The sequence below is a fragment of the Aotus nancymaae genome, unplaced genomic scaffold (assembly GCF_030222135.1).
Source record: "Aotus nancymaae isolate 86718 unplaced genomic scaffold, 86718_ANA_hifiasm-v0.15.2.pri h1tg000108l, whole genome shotgun sequence".
Lineage (NCBI taxonomy): Eukaryota > Metazoa > Chordata > Mammalia > Primates > Aotidae > Aotus > Aotus nancymaae.
The window spans coordinates 4,608,308-4,631,136 of NW_026988523.1; the positions used below are offsets into that span (position 1 = coordinate 4,608,308).

Consider the following 22,829-nt stretch of genomic DNA (forward strand, 5'->3'; position numbering starts at 1 on the left):
AGTAGCCATCCACAGGGCTGACTCCATGGGTGTGTGACGAGTGCAGTCCCAGCGGGCCGCTCTCAGAAGGACACTGCTTGGTGGGTAAAAGCTCTGTCATCTTGAAATTCTTAATATTTTATCTTTGAACTTGTGTTCTGTGAGTGAAGTGCAGTGGGACAGTGGAGCACGTGTGTGCGCAGAGGAGATACATGCATGCTTGTTTCCCTCGTGCCTTCCGGTCCATTTGCACATAACATTCATGATTGCTACCCTGCTTCCATGACACACACCAAGTGTGTCTACTTGCTTGAACTTGCTTTGAGTTTTGCCCAACTCCTATGTATGTGAGTCCACCAGAATTCTGTGCTCATGTCTACACACCTTATATCAGCAGGAGCTCATATCACACGTATCAATATGTGCCCATATCAACATGCCTACAACAGCAGAGGTGCTGATAGCCCCAAGAGGCCATCCTTTCCATTAGAACCAAAACTTGTTTCCAATGCAGAAAGAAGGTAATAGTATTGAGAGAAATAAGAATGACCTAGGAACCCTATCAAATACATATTTTTTGAGATGGAATCTCGCTCTGTCACCCAGGCTGGAGTGCAGTGGCACAATCGCAGCTCACTGCAACCTCTGCCTGCCTTGTTTAAGTGATTCTCCTGCCTTACCCTCCTGAGTAGCTGAGATTACAGGCATGTGCCACCACACCCGGCTAATTTTTGTATTTTTTAGTAGAGATGGGGTTTTGCCATGTTGGCCAGGCTCGTCTCGAACTCCTTACCTCAGGTGATTGCCCACCTCGGCCTACCAAAGTGCTGGGATTACAGGCGTGAGCCACTGAGCCCGGTCCCTATCTTACACATTTTTATTTGCATTATTTCCTTACAACCCAATCACTTATGTTAAAAATGTTGACATAGAAGAAAAGGGGAAAATAGGTCCATCCATAGTTGCCATATTATAAGTTCTTCATTTCTTTTTTCTTTCTTTTTTTTTTTTTTTGACAGAGTCTCTCTCTGTTGACCAGGCTGGAGTGCAGTGGTATGATCTCGTTCACTGTAACCTCTGTCTCCCAGGTTCAAGTGATTCTTCTGCCTCAGCTTCATGAGTAGCTGGGACTCCAGGCATGTGCCATCAGGCCCAGATAATTTTTGTATTTTTCGTAGAGATAGGGTTTTGCCATGTTGGTCAGGCTGATCTCGAACTCCTGATCTCAGGTGATCTGCCTGCCTTGACCTCTCAAAAGTGCTGGGATTACTGGTGGGAGACCCTGTGCCCGGCCAGGAATAAGTTCTTTCTTATTCATCAGTGAGCCAAAGGTAGAGAGTGTTAGTAGAATGTGAACATATCAAAAAATAAAACAAAAAGTTTTGTGAAGTATTATCGTTGTTCTGATAAGGAAATACATTTACACTTATGAGTTATAAAACACAAATTATGAAATTTTGGTGATTTCACATATAAGATTAAAACTTTTGTAATTTTTATTTAAAACTGGCGTTACATAAAATAAGATGAATGGTAAAATTCATTCAAATAATTAAATTTAAATTTTAAAATTTAGAATACTTCTATTACACTTAAAAACCTTATTTTTAAACGTGGTAAAACACATATAAAATTTACTGTCTTAACCATTTCTAAGTGTACAGTTTGGTGACATTAAGTACATCACATTGTGCAGTGATCACCACCATCCGACTCCAGAACTTTTTTATCTTGTAAAACGAAAATTCTGTCCCCATTAAACATTAACTCCTCATTTTCCCCTCTCTCCAGCCCTTGACAACTACCATTCAACTTTGACTACTGAATTTGACTACTCTAGATACCTCATAGAAGTGGAATCATAAAATACTTGTCCTTTTGTGACTGGCTTATTCTACTCCACATAACATCCTCTGTAGCATGTGTTGGAATTCCCTTCCTTTTTAAGGCTGAATAATGTTCTATTGTATGTATATTCCACATTTTGCTATCATTCATCTGTCAGTGGGCACTTGGGTTGCTTTTACTTCTTGATTATTGTGAATGGTGCTGCTATGAACATGAGTATACAAGTATCTGTTGGAACCTCTGCTTTCAGTTACTTTGGGTGTATACCCAGAAGTGGAATTACAGGGTCATACGGTACTTCTAGTTTTAGTTTTTTGAGGAACTGGCACTGTTTTCCCTAAAGTCTACACCAATTTACATTCCCAACAACAGTGCACAGGGGTTCCAATTTTCCTACATCCTTGCCAACACTTATGTTCTGTTTTTCTTTTTATTATAGTATCCTTCCTAAAAAGAGTGAGGTGGTCTCTCTCCCTCTCTCTCTCTTTTTTCTTGAGATGGAGATATATATATATATTGCATTTTAGGTTCTGGGGTCCATGTGCAGATCATGCAGGATTGTTGCATAGGTACATACATGGCAATGTGGTTTACTGCCTCCATCCCCATCACCTATATCTGGCATTTCTCCCCATGTTATCCCTCCCCAACTCCCCCGCACTGTCCCTCCCTGAGTCCCTCCACACAGACTTCAGTGTGTGATGCTCCCCTCCCTGTGTCCATGTGATCTCATTGTTCAACACCCGCCTATGAGTGAGAACATGCAGTGTTTGATTTTGTGTTCTTGGGTCAGTTTGCTGAGAATGATGGTTTCCAGGTTCATCCATGTCCCTACAAAGGACATGAAGTCATCATTTTTTATGGCTGCATAGTATTCCATGATGTATATGTGCCACATTTTCCCTGTCCAGTTTATCATCGATGGGCATTTGGGTTGGTTCCAGGTCTTTGCTATTGTAAACTGTGCTGCAATGAACATACATGTGCATGTGTCCTTACACCAGAACGATTTATAATCCTTTGGATATATACCCAGTAATGGGATTGCTGGGTCAAATGGAATTTCTATTTCTAGGTCCTTGAGGAATCACCACACTGTCTTCCACAATGGTTGAACTAATTTGTACTCCCACCAACAGTGTAAAAGTGTTCCTATTTCTTCACATCCTCTCTAGCGTCTGTTGTCTCCAGATTTTTTAATGATCGCCATTCTAACTGGCGTGAGATGGCATCTCAATATAGTTTTGATTTGCATTTCTCTAATGACCAGTGATGATGAGCATTTTTTTATATGTTTGTTGGCCTCATATATGTCTTCTTTTGAAAAGTGTCTGTTCATATCCTGTACCCACTTTTGAATGGGTTTGTTTGCTTTTTCTTGTAAATCTGTTTTAGTTCTTTGTAGATTTTGGATATAAGTCCTTTGTCAGATGGGTATATTGCAAAAATGTTTTCCCATTCTGTTGGTTGCCAGTTCACTCTAATGATGGTTTCTTTTGCTGTGCAGAAGCTCTTAAGATTAATTAGATCCGATTTGTCTATTTTGGCTTTTGTTACCAATGCTTTTGGTGTTTTAGTCATGAAGTCCTTGCCTACGCCTATGTCCTGAATGGTTTTGCCTCGGTTTTCTTCTAAGGTTTTTAATGGTGTTAGGTCTTATGTTTAAGTCTTTAATCCATCTGGAGTTAATTTTAGTGTAAGGTGTCAGGAAGAGGTGCAGTTTCTGCTTTCTGCACATGGCTAGCCAGTTTTCCCAATACCATTTATTAAACAGGGAATCCTTTCCCCATTGCTTGTTTTTGTCAGGTTTGTCAAAGATCAGGTGGTTGTAGATGTGTGGCATTGCCTCTGAGGCCTCTGTTCTGTTCCATTGGTCTATGTCTCTGTTTTGGTACCAGTACCTTGCTGTTTTGATTACTGTAGCCATGTAGTATAGTTTGAAGTCAGGTAGCATGATGCCTCCAGTTTGTTCTTTTTGCTTAGAATTGACTTGGCTATGAGGGCTCTCTTTTGGTTCCATATGAAGTTTAAGGTGGTTTTTTCCAGTTCTGTGAAGAAGGTCATTGGTAGCTTGATGGGGATAGCGCTGAATGTATAAATTACTTTGGACAGTATGGCCATTTTCACGATATTGATTATTCCTAACCATGAGCATGGAATGTTTCTACATCTGTTTGTGTCCTCTCTTATTTCCTTGAGCAGTGGTTTGTAGTTCTCCTTGAAGAGGTCCTTTACATCCTTTGTTAGTTGTATTCCTAGGTATTTTATTCTCTTTGTAGCAATTGTGAATGGCAGTTCGTTCTTGATTTGGCTCTCTTTAAGTCTGTTATTGATGTATAGGAATGCTTGTGATTTTTGCACACTGATTTTGTATCCTGAGACTTTGCTGAAGTTGCTTATCAGTTTCAGGAGATTTTGGGCTGAGATGATGGGGTCTTCTAGATATACAATCATGTCATCTGCAAATAGAGACAATTTGACTTCCTCCTTTCCTAATTGAATACCCTTTATTTCTTTTTCTTGCCTGATTGCTCTGGCTAGAACTTCCAATACTATATTGAATAGGAATGGTGAGAGAGGGCATCCTTGTCTAGTGCCAGATTTCAAAGGGAATGCTTCCAGTTTTTACCCATTCAGTATGATATTGGCTGTGGGTCTGTCATAAATAGCTTTTATTATTTTGAGATATGTTCCGTCGATACCTAGTTTATTGAGAGAGTTTTTAGCACAAAGGGCTGTTGAATTTTGTCAAAGGCCTTCTCTACATCTATTGAGATAATCATGTGGTTTTTGTCTTTGGTTCTGTTTATGTGGTAAATTACGTTTATAGACTAGTGTATGTTGAACCAGCCTTGTATCCCCGGAATGAAGCCTACTAGATTGTGATGGATAAGCTTTTTGATGTGCTGTTGCAGTTGGTTTGCCAGTATTTTATTGAAGATTTTTGCATCTGTGTTCATCATGGATATTGGCCTAAAGTTTTCTTTTTTTGTTGAGTCTCTGCTGGGTTTTGGTATCAGGATTTTGTTGGTCTCATAAAAAGAATTGGGGAGGATTCCCTCTTTTTGGATTGTTTGGAATAGTTTCAGAAGGAGTGGTACCAGCTCCTCTTTGTATGTCTGGTAGAATTCAGCTGTGAACTTATCTGGACCTGGGCTTTTTTTCGTTGGTAGGCTATTAATTGCTGCCTCAACTTCAGCCCTTGTTATTGGTCTATTCAGGGTTTTGACTTCTTCCTGGTTTAGGCTTGGGATGGTGCAAGTGTCCAGGAATTTATCCATTTCTTCCAGGTTTACTGATTTACGTGCATAGAGTTGTTCATAGTAATTTCTGATGGTGGTTTGTATTTCTTTGGAATCTGTGGTAATATCCCTTTATCATTTTTTATTGCATCTATTTGATTCTTCTCACTTCTCTTTTTTTATTAATCTGGCTAGAGGTCTATTTTGTTGATCTTTTCAAAAAACCAGCTCCTGGATTTATTGATTTTTGGGAGGGTTTTTTTGTGTCTCTATCTCCTTCAGTTCTGCTCTGATCTTAGTTATTTCTTGTCTTATGCTAGCTTTTGAGTTTTTTTGATCTTGCTCCTCTAGCTCTTTCAATTTTGACGATAGGGTTTCGCTTTTAGATCTTTCCTTGCTTCTCATATGGGCATTTATTGCTATAAATTTTCATCTAGACACTGCTTTAAATGTGTCCCAGAGATTCTGGTACATTGTGTCTTCATTTTTGTTGGTTTCAAGGAACATCTTTATTTCTGCCTTCATTTCATTGTTTATCCAATCAACGTTCAAGAGCCAGTTGTTCAGTTTCCATGAAGTTGTGCAGTTCTGAGTTAGTTTCTGAATCCTGAGTTCTAACTTGATTGCACTGTGGTCTGAGAGACTGAGAGACTGTTTGTTATGGTTTCCATTCTTTTGCATTTGCTGAGGAGTGATTTACTTCCAATTATGTGGTCAATTTTAGAGTAGGTGTGATGTAGTGCTGAGAAGAATGTATATTCTGTGGATTTGGAGTGGAGAGTTCTGTAAATGTCTATTAGGTTTGCTTGGTCCAGGTCTGAGTTCAAGTCCTGGATATCCTTGTTAATAATCTGTCTTGTTGATCTGTCCAATATTGACAGTGGAGTGTTAAAGTCTCCCACTATTACTGTGTGGGAGTCTAAGTCTCTTTGTAGGTCATTAAGAACTTGCTTTATGTATCTGGGTGCTCCTGTATTGGGTGCATATATATATATGTTTTTTTAATTATATATTTTATTGCATTTTAGGTTTTGGGGTACATGTGAAGAACATGCAAGATTGTTGCATAGGTTCATACATGGCAGTGTGGTTTGCTGCCTTCCTCCCCATCACCTATATGTGGCATTTCTCCCCATGTTATCCCTCCCCAACTCCTCACCCCCTGCTGTCCCTCCCCTAGTTGGGTGCATATATATTTAGGATCATTAGCTTTTCTTGTTGCATTGATCCTTTTACCATTACATAATGCCCTTCTTTGTCTCTTTTGTTCTTTGTTGGTTTAAAGTCTATTTTATCAGAGACTAGGACTGCAACTCCTGCTTTTTTTTGTTCTTCATTTGCTTGGTAGATCTTCCTCCATCCCTTTATTTTGAGACTATATGTATCCTTGCATGTCAGATAGGTTTCCTGGATACAGCACACCGATGAGTCTTGACTTTTTATCCAACTTGCCAGTCTGTGTCTTTTGATTGGGGCATTTAGCCCATTTACATTTAAGGTTAATATTGTTATGTGTGAATTTGATCCTGCCATTTTGATGCTAGCTGGTTGTTTTTCCCATTAGTTGACGCAGTTTCTTCATTGCTTCAATGCTCTTTATCATTTGGTATGTTTTTGGAGTGGCTGGTACTTATTGTTCCTTTCTATGTTTAGTGCTTCTTTCAGGAGCTCTTGTAAAGCAGGCCTGGTGGTGATGAAATCCTTGTTCATAAAGGATTTTCTTTTTCCTTCGCTTATGAAGCTTAGTTTGGCTGGATATCAAATCCTAGGTTGAAAGTTCTTTTCTTTAAGGATGTTGATTATTGGCCCCCACTCTCTTCTGGCTTGTAGGGTTTCTGTGGAGAGATCCGTTGTGAGTCTGATGGGCTTCCCTTTGCGGGTAACCCGACCTTTCTCTCTGGCTGCACTTAGCATTTTTTCCTTCGTTTCAACCCTGCTGAATCTGATGATTATGTGCCTTGGGGTTGCTCTTCTTGAGGAATATCTTTGTGGTGTTCTCTGTATTTCCTGGACTTGAATGTTGGCCTGCCTTGTTAGGTCAGGGAAGTTCTCCTGGATAATATTCTGAAAAGTGTTTTCCAGCTTGGATTCATTCTCCCCATCACATTCAGGTACACCTATCAAATGTAGATTAGGTCTTTTCACATAATCCCATATTTCCTGGAGGCTTTGTTCATTTCTTTTTACTTTTTTCTCTAAACTTGCCTTCTCGTTTTATTTCATTGAGTTGATCTTCAATCTCTGATATCCTTTCTTCTGCTTGGTTGATTCGGCTACTGAAACTTGTGTATGCTTCGCGAAGTTCTCGTGTTATGTTTTTCAGTTCCATCGATTCATTTATATTCCTCTCTAAGCTGTTTATGCTAGTTAGCATCTCATCTAACCTTTTTTCAATGTTCTTAGTTTCTTTGCATTGGGTTAGGACATGATCTTTTACCCCAGAGAAGTTTGTTACTATCCACCTTCTGAAGCCTGTTTCTGTCAATTCATCAGACTCATTCTCCATCCCGCCTTGTTCCCTTGTTGGTGAGGAGTTGTAATCCCTTGGAGGAGGAGAGGCATTCTGGTTTTGGGTATTTTCATCCTTTTTGCACTGGTTTCTTCCCATCTTTGTGGATTTATCTACCTGTGGTCTTTGTAGTTGGTAACTTTTGGATGGAGTCTCTGAGTGGATGTCCTTTTTGTTGCTGATGAAGTTATTTCTTTCTATTTCTTAGTTTTCTTTCTAACAGTCAGGCCCCTCACTGTAGGACTGCTGGAGGACCACTCCAGACCCTGCTTGCCTGGGGATCACCCGTGGGGGCTGCAGAACAGTAAGGGTTGCTGCCAGTTTATTCTTCTGTTATCTGGTCCCAGAAGGATACCCACCAGATGTCAGCCTGAGTTCTCCTTTCTGAGGTGTCTCTTTGGTTATATGGGGGTTGGGGAGCTGTCTATCCCTTGTAGGATCTCAAGTGCTGAGCTGTGAGCTCCGTTGTTCTGTTCAGAGCTTCTGGGTGAGTACGTTTAAGTCTGCTGCAGTGGAACTCATAATGCCTTTTTTTCCCAGGTGCTCTGTCCCAGGAAGGTGGGGCTTTATTTATAAGTTCCTGCCATTCTGCTGCCTTTTTTCAGAGATGCCCTGCCTAGTGAGGAGGTAGCCTAGTTACAGTCTGCCAGCAGAGGCGTTGCTGAGCTTCCGTATGCTCTGCCCAGCTGCTGTGTGAACTTCCTTGCAGTTTTGTTTGTAGGGGTATAGTTAGAACTGCCTTGGTAATGGCGGACTGCCTCAGTAATGGCAGACCGCCTTGGTAGTGGTAGACTGCCTTGGAATGGCAGACACCCTTCCCCCCACAGAGCTGGACCGTCCTGAATCCAGCTGTGCTTGCTGTGAAACTCTCAATCCAGAGCATTTCAGATTGCTGGTCTTTGTGGGGATGGGACCAGCTGAGCCAGATCACCTGGCTCCCTGTTTCAGCCCCCTTTTTTACAGTTGAACGGGTGACCCTGTCTCTTGGGCATTCCAGTTGCCAGTTCAAATGGCACCTGGATTTTTGTGAGTTTTTGTGTGGATACCTGCTGCGCTGGCTGAAACAGCCACGCTGGAGACTCGTGGTGCTTTTCCGCCTGGGAATCTCCTGGTCTGTGGGCAGTAAAAATTCGTTTGGAAATGCGGTGATCTCTCACCCTCTGTGTTTTTGCTGGGAACTGCAATCCAGAGCTGTTCCTATTCGGCCATCTTGGATCCTCGAGATGGAGTCTTGCTCTGTCACTCAGGCTAGAGTGCAGTGGTGTGATCTCAGCTCACTGCAACCTCTGCCTCTCGAGTTCAAGCGATTCTTCTGCCTCAGCCTCATGAGTAGCTGGGACTACAGGTGCACACCCCTACACCCAGCTAATTTTTGTATTTTTAGTAGGGATGGGGTTTCACCATGTTGGCCAGGCTGGTCTTGAACTCCTGACCTCAGGTGATCCACCTACCTCAGTCTCCCAAAATGCCTGAGATTACAGGCAGGAGCCACCATGCCCAGCCCTTCATTGTTATTTTGATTTCTCTAACAATTATTGATATTCATCCTATTATGCTTTGTAACTAATAAAAATATTTTTCAAGGAAAAAGTCTTATATATTGGTACTTTAACATCGTTTTCTCTGTGCTTTTTTTTTTTCCTCATTGCCTCTTTGATCCGGTCCTTATTCAAAAGAAGCTGTCCAGAATGATTTGACCTTTATGGAATAATAAAATCTAAGAGTTTATGCAGCAGGCTTCTTTTGCTCTGTAGTAGGTTTCTTTTCTGCTGACTTTTTTTCAGCTGCTGGTTTCTTGGTAGCTGCTGCATTTTTTTTCCCACCAGAGGCTTCTTCTGCTTCTTAACACCAACAATTGCTTTCTCTCCTTTCTTATCAACCACAGGCTTCTTGCCTGCAACCCTCTTCTTATCTGATTTGGCTTCTAGTGCTGCTGCTGCCACTGCTGCCTTATCCACCCAGAGCTTGTGATTCCTGGCCTAGTGAAGAATGGCATTCTGGTGCATGGTCTTTGAGTATGGGTTAGCTTCAACATGATTCTCAGATTTTTCAATGGATTCTTCTTTGGGACTCTGTGATGAATCTTCTTGCATGGTGCTCGTGGGGCTCTCTGGATCTCTGGGCTTTTTAAGATTCTGCTAAGATCTATATTGATCATCTTGTGCATGGGAAGATCGTAGTTACTCTTTTTTAAATATTTTTGAGATGGAGTCTTGCTCTGTTGCTCAGGCTGGAGTGCATTGAGGGAGGCAGCTTTACGCCAAGTGCCATGCAATTCATCTAACTTCTGGAAAGCACTTTTGGTCCAAATGCAGAAACGTCCATATGCCCACCAGGAACAAGTTTCACAATGTTCAGTTTGCTTATATTAAGCAATTCCAGGGATGTTTCTGAAGGCCTTGATGATACCATTATCCTGATTATAGATGATGTAGGGGCTTGTGCTCTGGATACAGCAACAGTTTCTCATTTTGCCTTTGTCAGCTCTCGCTCACTGAGAGCCATAGACCTTTTTGTTAACATTCCAGGCTTTAGGTTTCTTAAGAAGCAAAACGGCCTCCTTGGCCTTCTTGTAGCCTTCAACTTTATCTTCGACTACCAAAGGAAGTCCAGGAACTTCCTCAATACCGTGACCTTTAGACATGACCAGTGCTGGTAAGCCTGAGGCAGCCAGAGCAGAACAGATGGCATATTGTTTTGGGGTTGTGTTTTGGTTGGTGCCAGGTTTTGGTTGGTGCAAACATTCGGCCTCCATAACACATTTCCAAAAGCATCCTGACCAGAACGATGAGTCCCACCACCTCGAACTCTGGGAATTCAAGCCACAGCTCTGCCAGTACCCCAAGACTCAGCAGTGGTCTGATGACCTGCTAATTCACTTAGGGCTGTCTGTTGTTTTTTTGTGCAAGTTGGTGTGAACAAAGTTCACGATATCTGGTCAAATAGGAGCCTTGAATACAGCACGCAAAGTGACATTTTTGTCAGATGACTCCCCATTTTCGAAGTACACTGATATTAGTGGGTGAGCACATACCATGGTGGAGAGGAGAGAGCCACACTCATCTTACCCAGGCTGCTGCCACAGGAAAAGTTCTCTGTGCTTTTAAAAATGTGCACCACATTTTAATTTTGCATTGGGTCCTGGAAATTATGTAGCCAGCCTTGCATATGGGAAAGTAGGTTAATGAAAAAAAAATGGGCTGAGTAGTAACTTAATAATCTCAGTGTATGATACTTGTTTATAGGGAGATATTGATCATCACCTGTTTCCCGTCTCTATTGACTCAGTGAAAGTTTGAGAGATTTATTTATAAAAGAAAGCTACCTTAGTGCCTGCAACTTGCTGTAAAGGATCTGATCACTAGTTCCACTTAGGATTACAGCCTCACCTCTGTCACACATCACCCATGTGAGTGGTGGGCAAATCATTAAACCTCTCTCTTGAGCTTGGATTCCAGAGGGGTTATGGGTCTGGTGGCCAGGTAGGTAGGAGGGGGCAGATCCTGAGATGGGCCAGCATCCTCTTGTAAGTTACTTGCCTTGTTTTGAGGATACTGAATAGCTTTCAAGCAAGCAAGAGTGAAGGGGGAAATGAAGTTTTACTTTTAACAGAGGGACTGGGCCACTTCTGCAGGGAGTTCTGGGGAATCTGAGTATTCAAGATCCTCAAGTGGGCTGAGTGCAGTGAGTCATGTCTGTCATCTCAGCACTTTGGAAAGCTGAGGTGGGAGGATTGTTTGAGCCTAGGAGTTTGAGATCAGCCTAAGTAACATAGTGAGACCTCATTTCAACAGAAAACAAAACAATTAGCCGGGCATGGTGGCATGTTCCTGTAGACCAAACTATTCAGGAGGCTGAGGCAGGAGGATTGCTTGAGCCCAAGATGTGGAGGCTATAGTGAGCTGAGAATGTGCCACTGCATTCCAACCTGGGCAACAGAGTGAAATCCTATTAAAAAAAAAAAAAACAAAAACAAGACCCTCAGGGGCATCTACTACCCAGATATCCCATCCCAAGTCTCTAGGCCCTGTTCCTCCCTAACAAGATCCTGACTTTGGCCATAGGAAACTTGCTGAGGCTGAAAATTCATCCTTCTTTGAAATGCTGCCACCTTAAAATTAATTCTGGGCCTCATCTTCAACTCTCTCTGCTCTTCAACTTCAGGAAATAAAGGTCTCTTTAAATACTTTCAATTCAAGAATTAGAGACTCTCTGATTCTCATATTTTGCTTTACGTTCATGATTGATTGCCCTGCATCTGTCATATCTGTCATTTTCTTTTTTTCCAAGCTATGAATCGTGTTTAGCAGCAGCCGCTCCACTTCAAAATCCTTAAAATGACTGTCTCCTGTTCCTCTCAAATGCCAGATATGGCATGACTTTCATATTCCCTTCTACTTGTATCCCTCTCATTTCACCAGAGGTGAACATTTTAGCAATGGTACTGCTACTGCACGTCAGAGACTACTGATATCAGTACTTATAACAGTCCTCCCTACCACCAGTGATATGATCTTTATTGCTCTCTCTTCAGTGGGTGATCTAATTCCAGAATCCCATCCTTAGAACCTGTTTTCTGGGACCATTATCGGTACTAACCTTCGGTTCGGCTCTTTAGAAACAGTTGGATACAGGGATTCAGGTGCGTGTGATTTGTTGAAGGAGCGAACTCTAAGAGACTAAGGGATGCAAGACAATGAAGGGAAAAGGCTAAGAAGAAACGGTTTCAGGTAAAGTTTAGCCTTGGCCAGATTCAAGGGTGTGTGTGGCATCTGAAGTATATATCACACCGTGGAGTTGTCCTGCCTTCAAATAAGGGGTTCATCGTTTTGGATCCCAGTATCAGTCTACCATTGGCTCCAAGGTACCCCCAGGGATGGGACTTAATTCAGATATGAAGTTGCTCCCATTGGCTGATGGTCATTCTCCAGAGAAGGGGGCAACTGTGAGCCACTGGCAGCCAACGTTCACAACATCCACAATAGCTGGAGGATGGAATCTGGGCATCAGATGCACATTCTACCCTCCATTTAGGATGGTGACTGGTGTGGCTTACATCGCTGGGATCCCTTGCCCTTTGTTTTTAAGTTGGGTTCAAAAATAGGTGAGTCTGGCCGGGCGCGGTGGCTCACAACTGTAATCCCAGCATGTTGGGAGGCTTAGGTGGGTGGATCACTTGAGGTAAAGAGTTCGAGACTAGCCTGGCCAGCCAATATGGTGCAACCCATCTCTACTAAAAATACAAAAATTAGCTGGGTGTGGTGGTGCATGCCTGTGATCCCAGCTACATCGGAGGCTGAGGCATGAGAATAGCTTGAACCTGGGAGGGGGGAGATTGCAGTGAGCCAAGATTGTGCCACTGCACTCCAGCCTGGGTGACGGAGTGAGACTTTGTCCCCCAGTGCCCACCCCTCCAAAAAAAAAAAAAAGGGAGTCCTAGCACCAGATCACAGGGAATAAAACAAGTAGGCCAGGATATTTATTCCCCTGGCATTTTCCCTGTAAGATCACCTTAGGCTGGCTGCACCCCTTGGCCAAAAGTCAAGGGAGCCCTCTCCATGTGACTTTGTCCTTCCAGGTTTTGATAACCTCTGCCTTCCCTCAACCCTTCAAGCTGTACTATCCTTTGTAGTTTCTTTAAGTCCTACCACCTTTATAAATTTACCTTTATTAAATTCTCCTTGAATTATTTTGAGTGTGCTCTGATGTAAAACAGAATGCTACCTTGGCAGCAACCGATGAGATCAAGGAAGGTAAGCAGTTCAGTTTTCACTGGAAGTGCAAGGAGACGCCATCAAAGGGTTTTAAGTGAAGAATTACCTGTTTTTGAACTCTCAATTTTGATTTCTCTTAGCTGCCTGTGTAACATAAATTGTCCAGTAATTTTTATCAAGAAAAAAATAAGGATGTTTTCTGAACTCTCATATTTTTAAGAATATTGTTTGTGGTTTTCATTTTTTTTTTTTTTTTTTTTTGAGACAGGGTCTTGCTCTGTCACCCAGACTAGAATGCAGTGGTGCTATCACGGCTCACTGCAGCCTTGACCTCCAGGGCTCAGATGATTCTCCCACCTCAGCCTTCTGGGTATCTGGGACTCCAGACATGCACCATCATGCTCAGCTAATTTTTTTTAAAATTTTTCTAGAGACAAGGTCTCACTCTGTTGCCCAGGCAGGTCTCAAACTCCTTGCCTCAAGTGATCCTCCTGCTTCAGTCTCTCAAGTGTTAGAATTACAGGTGTGAGCCACTGAGCCCAGCCTGGTTTGCATTCCTTTTTAAAAAAAATTTCCAATGATCCACAGAATCCTCAATGGTTTTCATTCTTAAGTGACAACTAATTTGGTATAAAAATTCTTGAGTTACAGCTGTATCCTCTCAAAAATGTACAGACGCTGTTCTAGTATTTCTATAATTTAGTGGTACAAAACACTGAGACAAGCTTAAGCTTTGCTTCCTTGTAGGTAACACATTTTTCAGGTCTCAACGCTTATCGAATTTACCCCTTTAATCTTGTAATCATATACTCTACCACAATGTAACTTACTGTGTCTTTTGACAAATTTTTTTTCTCCCGAAGGACTTTATTAAAGCTTAAGTTTTCATCAAAGAATACAGGAAAAATAATGTTTTTGATGATTGCTCTGTTGCACTTTTTGGATTTCTTCCACAGGAACACTATGTAATTCTTAGTAGTCTTTTTTTTTTTGGTCTCCTAGGTCTGACATCACCCTGTCCATTTACAGTTTTGATCTTTTTCCTCTGTGTTCCATGGCAGCTTCTCGAACCTCTCTTCCGCATCACTGATTTTCTTCAACCAATTCTACTCCTCACTGCTTCGGTGATGGGCTTGATGTTTGTGATGCAATTTGTTTCCCGGCAAATTATTTTAACTTGCTCCCCTTTTGGTTGACCTAATTGTCTACATAACACATTTAATTGTACTTTTTGCCTCGCCTTTTCTCTCTTTATGACTTTCTGAATTCCGGAAGCATGGGTTTCATCCTGTTGCAGACGCTGAGGTACTCAAAATCAATTTAGTTCTTCTGGTGCGTATTTTCAAAACTACCATCTTCCTTTGCATCTTCAAGATAATACATTCAACAATTATTTGAGCAGTCACTAGGACACTTGCTGTTGTAGTGAGTGGTTTGGGATAGTTCAGAGAAAATTCTGGAATGTTAGAATGTTCTGGGAAAAGAGGCTAAGGGGATTGGATGGTGTACTTGAGGAGATTTTGAGAAAGTCATTCAAGAGAACTGTTCATGCAGCAGTTGAGGAGGAAGGGCTTTTCTGGCAGGCGACACAGCAGGTCCAAGGCCTATGGCAGGAGCACACCTGGTGTGTCTGAGGAAAAGCAAAGAGGCTGGTGTGGCTGCAGCACAGCAAGGAAGGCAAAGACAGGGGCAGAGGTCAGCAAGGTGACTTGGGGATGCATCATGAGACCCTGTGGGCCACTGAAAGAACTTTGGCTTTCACGCTGAGGAAGACGGGAAGCCACTGAAGAGTTTTGAGGAAGGAAATGGCATGATCTGATTACATTTTGAAAGAATTATTTTCACCATTCAGTTGAGAACCGACTCGGGGAGAGGGGGAAAGGTAGAAGCCTGAGACCAATTAGAAAGCTACTGCAGGATTCCAGGCGGGAGATGACGACAGCAGAGGACCAGGCGGTCACAACGGAGGCAGTGCGAACTAGTCAGATTCTAAAGATATTTTAATGGTAGCACTAGAGGTTTTCCTGATTAGAGATGGGCTGTGAGAGAAATTACAGAGTCACTATGACTCCACGGTTTTTGGCCTAAGTAATTGGAAGGATTCAGTTGCCATCAACTGAGATGGGACAGAATGCATTGGGGGAGGTCTGTGAAAGCAGACTGGAATTCGTTTGGGACCAGCTAAACTTAAAATAATGAAGATGTCAACAGTACTGGATGACTCCAAATTCAGGGAAGTCAAGTGGGAGACAACAACTTGAGATCTGTCAGCACGTAGATGCAATTTTAAATTATAACATTAGGTAACATTTCTTCCTTTTTTTTTTTTTTATTGGAGACAGAGTCTCGCCCTGTCACCCAGGCTGGAGTGCAGTGGCACAATCTTGGCTCACTGTGACCTCCACCTTCCCAGGTTCAAGGAATTCTCCTGCCTCAGCTCCCAAGTAGCTGGGACTACAGGCACATGCCACCACACCCGGCTAATTCTTTTTGTATTTTTAGTAGAGACAGGGTTTTACTGTGTTAGCCAGGATGGTCACCATCTCCTGACCTTGTGATCTGCCCACCTTGGCCTCCCAAAAGTGTTGGGATTACAGGGGTGAGCCACCGTGCCCGGCCAAGTAAGATTTCTAAAAGAATGTGTGTAAAGACTGGACCAAGAGCTGAATCCTGGACACTCCAATATTAAGAGTTGAGGAGAACAGGAGGAACAACCATGAGGGCAAGAAGAACCAAAGCCCTGGAAGCAGGTATGAAGAAGATGGGACAGAATGCATGTGGAGGACATCCTCAGATGAGACCCTGCCCAATTACTCAATAAGTAGGGTAACTACACCACCACTGACTTCTCAGTTGTAGCTCTGCTTACTAGTCAGAATCCCTTCTTATACTGACAGCCGAAAAGCAGGCTGATAGTTACTGATCCACAGCAGTTTTTAGTGTGTGATAGGCACACACTCTAAAGTACGACTCTGTTGGATTTCGGTAGGATCTGATCTTCCTGCCCGGTTCTCTCATCTGTTGAATGGTGGATTGTATTATCAACTCCATCAAATGCTGCTGCTGCACAGAGATCAGGGCTGAGAATAGACCACTGGATGTAACAATGCAGAGGTCACTGGTCACCTTCCCAAGAGTAAGTCTGGTGGTATGTGGAGGCAAAATCTTGACTGAAGTGCTTAAGAGAATAAGCAAAAAAGAACTAGAGATACCAAGTATAGCTAAATCTTTCAAGGATTATTACTAAAAAGAGGAGTAATGATATGGAGTGGAGCCAGCCAGGCATGGTGGCACGCACCTGTAATCCTAGCTACAAGTGAGACTGAGGCAGGAGGACTACTTGTGCCCAGGAGTTCAAGGCTGCAGTGGGCTGATTGTGCCACTGTACTCCAGCTTGAGTGACAGAGACCGTCTCAAAAACAAAACAAAAAATTCCCTGTAGCCAGGCATGGTAGTTTACTCCTGTAATCCCAGCACTTTGGGAGGCAAAGGTGGGAGGATGATGTCAGCCCAGGAGTTCAAGACCAGCCTGGGCAAAACGGTGAGAACCCATCTCTAGAAACAAAACCACCCAGAGCCCATGATTTTAGCACCCATGTTATTTCTACTACACTATTCATATATTCTTTAGCCTCTCTAAATTCTGCCACAGGAAAGTATATGTCAGGAAAAGGACAATTATCAAAAATACATAGCAATGAGGGCTGGTCATGTTGGCTCATGCCTGTGATCCCATCTACTGAGGAGGCTGAGGCAGGAGGATCACTTGGGAGTTCAAGGCTGCAGTCGGCTATGATTGCACCACTGCACTCCAGCTTACATGACAGAGTGAGACTTTGTCTCTTTAAAAAGTATGGATGTGTAGATGTGTGTGTATACATATAGTAGAAGTTGGCAAAGGGGCTGGGGGGGAAGTGGAGAGAAGAGATGGTTGGAGTTTTTTGAGGAAGACAGAGTTGGTGTGTTGCTGGGAATGATCAGGAGGATGTTCTTTTCCATGTTTTTACAGTGTTACTCACAGATCCATGTGTATTCTTTTAGACATCCTCAGATGAGACCTGGCCCAATTAATAAATAGGGTAACTACACCACCAACTGCTCAGTTGTCGCTTTGCTTACTAGTCAGAATCCCTTCTTATACTGACAGCTGAAAAGCAAGCTGATAGTTACTGCTCCACAGCAGTTTTTAGTGACAGGTGCGCACTAAAGTACGACTCTGTTGGATTTAGGTAGGATCTGATCTTCCTGCTGGTTCTCTCATCTGTTGAATGGTGGACTGTATTAAACACCGTCATTCTCTGAGTGCACTTACGGGCTGCTTCTCCTCTCCATTTCTGACTACAGCACTTTATTGGTGAAGACTATCTCAGGGTACAATGTGCCTCTAATGTCATCTCCCCTTCCGCGTCTTTTTGTGGTATTAAGACAATAAAGACCTGATGTGGTGGCTCACACCTGTAATCCTGGCACTTTGGGACACTGAGGCAGAAGGAGGGCATGAATCTAGGAATTTGAGACCTGCCTGGGCAACATAGTGAGACTCCATCTATACAAAAATTTTAAAAAAATAGCTGGGCATGGTGGTGCATGCCTGTGGTCCCAGCCACTTGGGAGAACTGAGGGAAGGATTGCTTGAGCCCAGGAGTTGGAGGCTGCAGTGAGTTGTGATCACGCCACTGCACTTCAGCCTGGGAGACAGAATAAGATCCTGTCTCAAAAACAAAAACAGTTTAGTATGTGGGTGGAGGGAGGCTAGAGGGAATGAACATTACTCTGGTTGCCTAAAACACCAGGCAGCTGAGGGACAGGATCAGGTTTTCTGATTGGGGCATGTAAGTTTAAGAGAAAATTGCCTGCCTTCCTCTCCAGCCGACACTACTGAATGAGGGAAAGACATTGCTTTATTGAGTTAAAATCACTGAGAAATTCCTCTTAGATTTTGGTATCAGGCATAATTTTTGGTGAAAGAATACCTTTTCTTTTTCTTATTTTTCTTCTACGCATTTTATTGGGAAAATAGGAAAGATTAAATCAGGAGTGATTATCTAGATGTTACTGTTTAATAAGCTACGCTTTTAAGCTAAGGCAACAGGTAACACATATTGAATAAGCCAAAGTGCTTAATTTTTGTTTTCTATGAAATAATAGTTTATTTCACTGTTCACTGTGGAGGGGCTACAAATACATTTCTGATATTAACACAAAGGACTAAACTTTGCAACACTGGTAAAAATGGTTATGAGGAATTGAGAAGCTAGGGAATAGGGCACATGACATTTACATTTGCTTATCTCCCACTATACATCTCAAAACATCAAAGGCACTTACCAAAGTGATTAAATAAGGGAGTGTGGAATTTAAAATAATGACATATATCCAAGACACAAAATAAAGCGCTTGAATTTTCTTATAGTTTGATTTCTAAAACATTTTACTAAAAGCTCTGCTAATTATGTAACCTTTGTTGCTTTAAAATATTTGATATTTTGATTTTAAGACTACTTCAAATGAAAAGAACCTAATGGGATACCATAAAGCCAGAGTTTTTCCATACCCAGTTACGTTAGAAGAGCACACCTATATCCAGGCAAAGGCGAAAGGCCCCACTCTTCGGTCACTCATGTTGCTTCTCCAGGGAGCACTGTGGAGTCAGCTCTCACTGATATACTAACGTGGCATCTTTGTGACTTCATGGGCACATTAATTCAACACACATTTATTTAGCATCTGCCAAGGTACACAGCACTGCGCTAGGTGCTAGGAGACAGAAACATGGTATGGTGCTTGCTTTCACAAGCTTACATTTATCCCCTGTAATTGGGTTGGCCATGCTTTCCTTTCAATTCCTATTGATTTGTTCCAAGAAGCTTCTTGGAAAAAAAAAAAAAAACAGGAGCCAGAATCAAAGCATTTGTGTTGCCATCCCTAATTCTACTTGGTTTCCAGAAAAAAAAAAAAAAAAAAAAAAAATCGGAGTTAGCCTAACATCAAAGTGAAAAAGAGGACCTAAACCCTACATCAGTCTAAGGCATGTTATTTGTTTACAACAAGGGAAAAACAGCCAAAAAGTAGAACACCTTTCAGCCCTTAGAATCCAGTGTCTTTCCATTGCTTTGTGCCAATTTCCTTCACAAATATAAGCACTACACTACATTCTAAAGCAAACCTGTAAATGCTTTCAAACTGACTTAGGCTCTTACTCTCAACTGACAGAAAAATGGAGTCCAATTCCAATCACATTTCCATGTGAAAACACAAAATTAGGTTAACAGAACAGTCACCCTTGACTTAGTAGTACTCTGACAATACAATTAAGGGGACATCTTCTAATGGCATTTGTTCTTAACACAGAAAAACAATTTTTTGCATATTTTCTAATCATAGTGTATATACAGATATACATACAGAGTCAATGTGGGTAATGATGCTGACAAGGCATCAAGTATGTTTTAGAGTATACGGGCAATGAGAGATTTCAATTTCTTTACATTATATTCCTGCCTTCTCAGTCTGTACACGTATTATCACGTACCATACAGAAGTGAAAGATGCCAATTTTTGCTATCAAAAGTGCTGAAGTTATAATTTTCTAATACAGAGTATTGAAATGCACAGAAAGACTACAATAGGCAATCTGTAGGAGGGCTAACGAAGTATTTCTGTATCTCATGGGTATTACCCTGCCTATATCTTATATAATATTCTATCTATCTTCAATAGTGAACTTTCATCTAATTAAGAAATCTCCAGTTTATAAAATCTGAGGGCAATTTCCAGTGAACTTTGTCAGGATAGAGGAGCCAAACAATCACAGGTATGACTGAGTTATAAATAAGGAGTAGTAACCGATTAATTAGTGTCATAATAACAAAATTGCTGCAAGGCAATAGACTTCTGTAATTAAACATAAATCACAGGGGTATGGATTCAGGCATAAAAATAGTGATGTGATTTCACTGAGTATCAACTAGTATTTGCAAAGCTACTTCAATTTTTCTGTTGATCTTCACTTGTTAAATAATGATAGTTTTGATGGTGGTAAAACTTCATTTTTCAAGTGCAGGATGATCTGGGCTGAATGAGAAAAAAAGTGATTAAGGGAGGGAATGAAGGTAGGCCTGGCATCAGTTTGAACGATGTGTTTTTCTTCTGTTTTTGATCATAAGAGGGCTCACATCTCCTAGGTTACCACAATAAAGTCATAACCATGCCAGCCATTTAAAGGGTTTTAGGATTAATTAAGACCAAGAAAGACAAAATGATCAATGACGAACTAAGCCATCTCTACTACAAAGTTCTAAGAGTGATATGTCTGTTACCCATATCCCTGGCAGCAATATGTTTAAATTACAAAGATAGTGACATATACACAATATTGTCATATAAATATTAATTTTACTTATGATTAAAATTAAAACAATTTTATAATTTTACTTTTTGTAATTATTTAAAAGTGGCATACTTTGTTAAAAGAAACACTGGAAATATGAATACTTTTTGAGAAGTAATCTTCATCTTCACTTGTAGATAGTGTGGAGAAACCAGATTTCTACATCAACTAATGGAAAATTAACCACTTCTGAGTCTAGTTCCAATTCAAATAAAGGACATATATACAAATGTGAGGACTGAGTCTGTCCATTCAGTTAAAACATTTCTATTCCTGAACTATTAGCTACTGAAATTCTAAAAATGCTCATTTTTCTGGGTATCTTAATTTGTTAAAAGATTTATTAGCAGTTCAGATGCTGTTTACACTAATTGACATTTACAAAGAGCACAGAGACCAGAGACAACACTCTATAGTATGTAAGACCTTTATCATCTTCCCAATGCTCTAAGCAAACTATAAAATTTAGTAATTCTATTTAGATATTTTTAGATAACTTGCAGGTGTCGAGTGTCTTAGTTTTCTCTCTTCAAATTTCTTTCCATTCTAAACAACATTTTTTGCCTCCTAGTAATAATCCTGTAGAATTTTAAAAACAGACAAAAAAAAAAAAAAAAGAGAGAAAACCAAACACCAAACCCAGATTCTACGTTTTATTCATTTTGCATTAAGATGACCAAAGAAACCTAAATAAAATAAACATAAAATCATTTTTCCCTATTTAAGTACTGGTAATTTCTATTAACCCTATTTTTAATTTAGGGAGTTTTGTATTCATATTCTCAAGATATCCAGTGTACACGTTTCTGCAGAATCACTAATTTTATTACAAAGCTTCCTTTCCCCACACCTTAGGGGACAATGTATTTTCACTCTGACTTGTTTAAAAGACACAGGGAGGTTGGCATACTTTAAAGTTAACACATTTTTTTCATTATAAAAACAGGCTCAGGTCAATGGTTACTCTCTAGTATATGGTTACCGACTGATGGACTGTCCTGTTGGACTGTCCTGTATGTAGATACCTAGGTTCCTGACTTTCTACTACTCACTACTGTTGGCTGATGTAAAACTTGATTGTGCAACATGCATTTCCCCAAAAATGAACAGGGAATGCAAATATATAAAATTCAAAGTATTAACAGATGGCTTTGCTACTTTTCATACTTTTGGGAAATGAGATAGTTGGAAGTTAGAGGCTATTAACTAAAATAAAATTAAGGAGTAAATTACCTGTGAATTTCATTTACTCACATTAGGACTGACTGGTCTGTCTTTATTGGAGTTTAACTGAAAACAGACTGGACCACGACTGGCAGCTATATATTGGTCATTTCCAAACACTCCGATGACACTCTTCAATAACTTTATTATCTCCAGTTTTATGGTGCCATACTATGTTTTCCACCCTGTTTAAATTTTTCTTTTCCATAATCCAAATGCCAAAAAAATTACTACACATTCTCTTACACAGTCAAAAATATATTTACTGGAATGTTTTTAGTTATAGCTGAAGGCAGCAACATTTACAACATTTAGCTTTTGTTACACCTATAAATGTGAAAATTGCTTGCAACATAACTAATATGAAAAGAATGATATTTTTACAAATATTGACAGAATGGTTATGCATCTCTTTCAGTGTAATAATTTGGTACTCTACATAGGCTTCCTGACCTCCAACATGACCCGCTCCCTAATGCAATAATGCAAGTCCTTATACCATTAAAATACTAGTATGAAACATTATCAGTGTTTATATACAGAAATAATGAACTGGCAAGTATCTAGTTTCAAATCAGATCTTTGAAATATGGAAAAATAGAGGCTAATTCTCTTTGCCTTAAACATAATCATTAAAAGAACATTTTGTTAGAAGGGGAGAAGATAACTGGACATTCTCAGCGTTCCAATTTGAAGTGATACTTGCCTCTTATTTTCTTGAAAAAGAAGTTTTGAAGTTATATACACATAGGTTTCATTTAAATTATGCAGCAATCTTTTATTACTGTCCCAGATCTTGTTTAATGAAGATTTCTGTCATCAAATCAAGTACGGTATTTCATGACTATAAGAACTGTAAGAAAAAAATGAAAAAAACAATATATCAACATCAGATTTATATGTTTATGCTATGTTTGAAGCAA

General features: G+C 40.7%; 1 protein-coding gene and 1 pseudogene across 1 annotated transcript in view; both read right to left on the reverse strand.

The window, feature by feature from the left end:
- Window positions 1-9,185: 9,185 nt before the first annotated feature.
- Window positions 9,186-10,767, reverse strand: LOC105711689 (large ribosomal subunit protein uL4-like; annotated as a pseudogene).
- A 10,554-nt stretch (window positions 10,768-21,321) lies between these two features.
- Window positions 21,322-22,829, reverse strand: part of VAMP4 (vesicle associated membrane protein 4) — a 40,250-nt gene continuing 38,742 nt past the window's right edge. Inside the window, exon 8 of the mRNA XM_012444523.3 lies at window positions 21,322-22,759. Within this exon, the coding sequence (XP_012299946.2) occupies window positions 22,731-22,759 (29 nt within the window). The 3' untranslated portion in view covers window positions 21,322-22,730. The remainder of the gene's footprint in view (window positions 22,760-22,829) is intronic.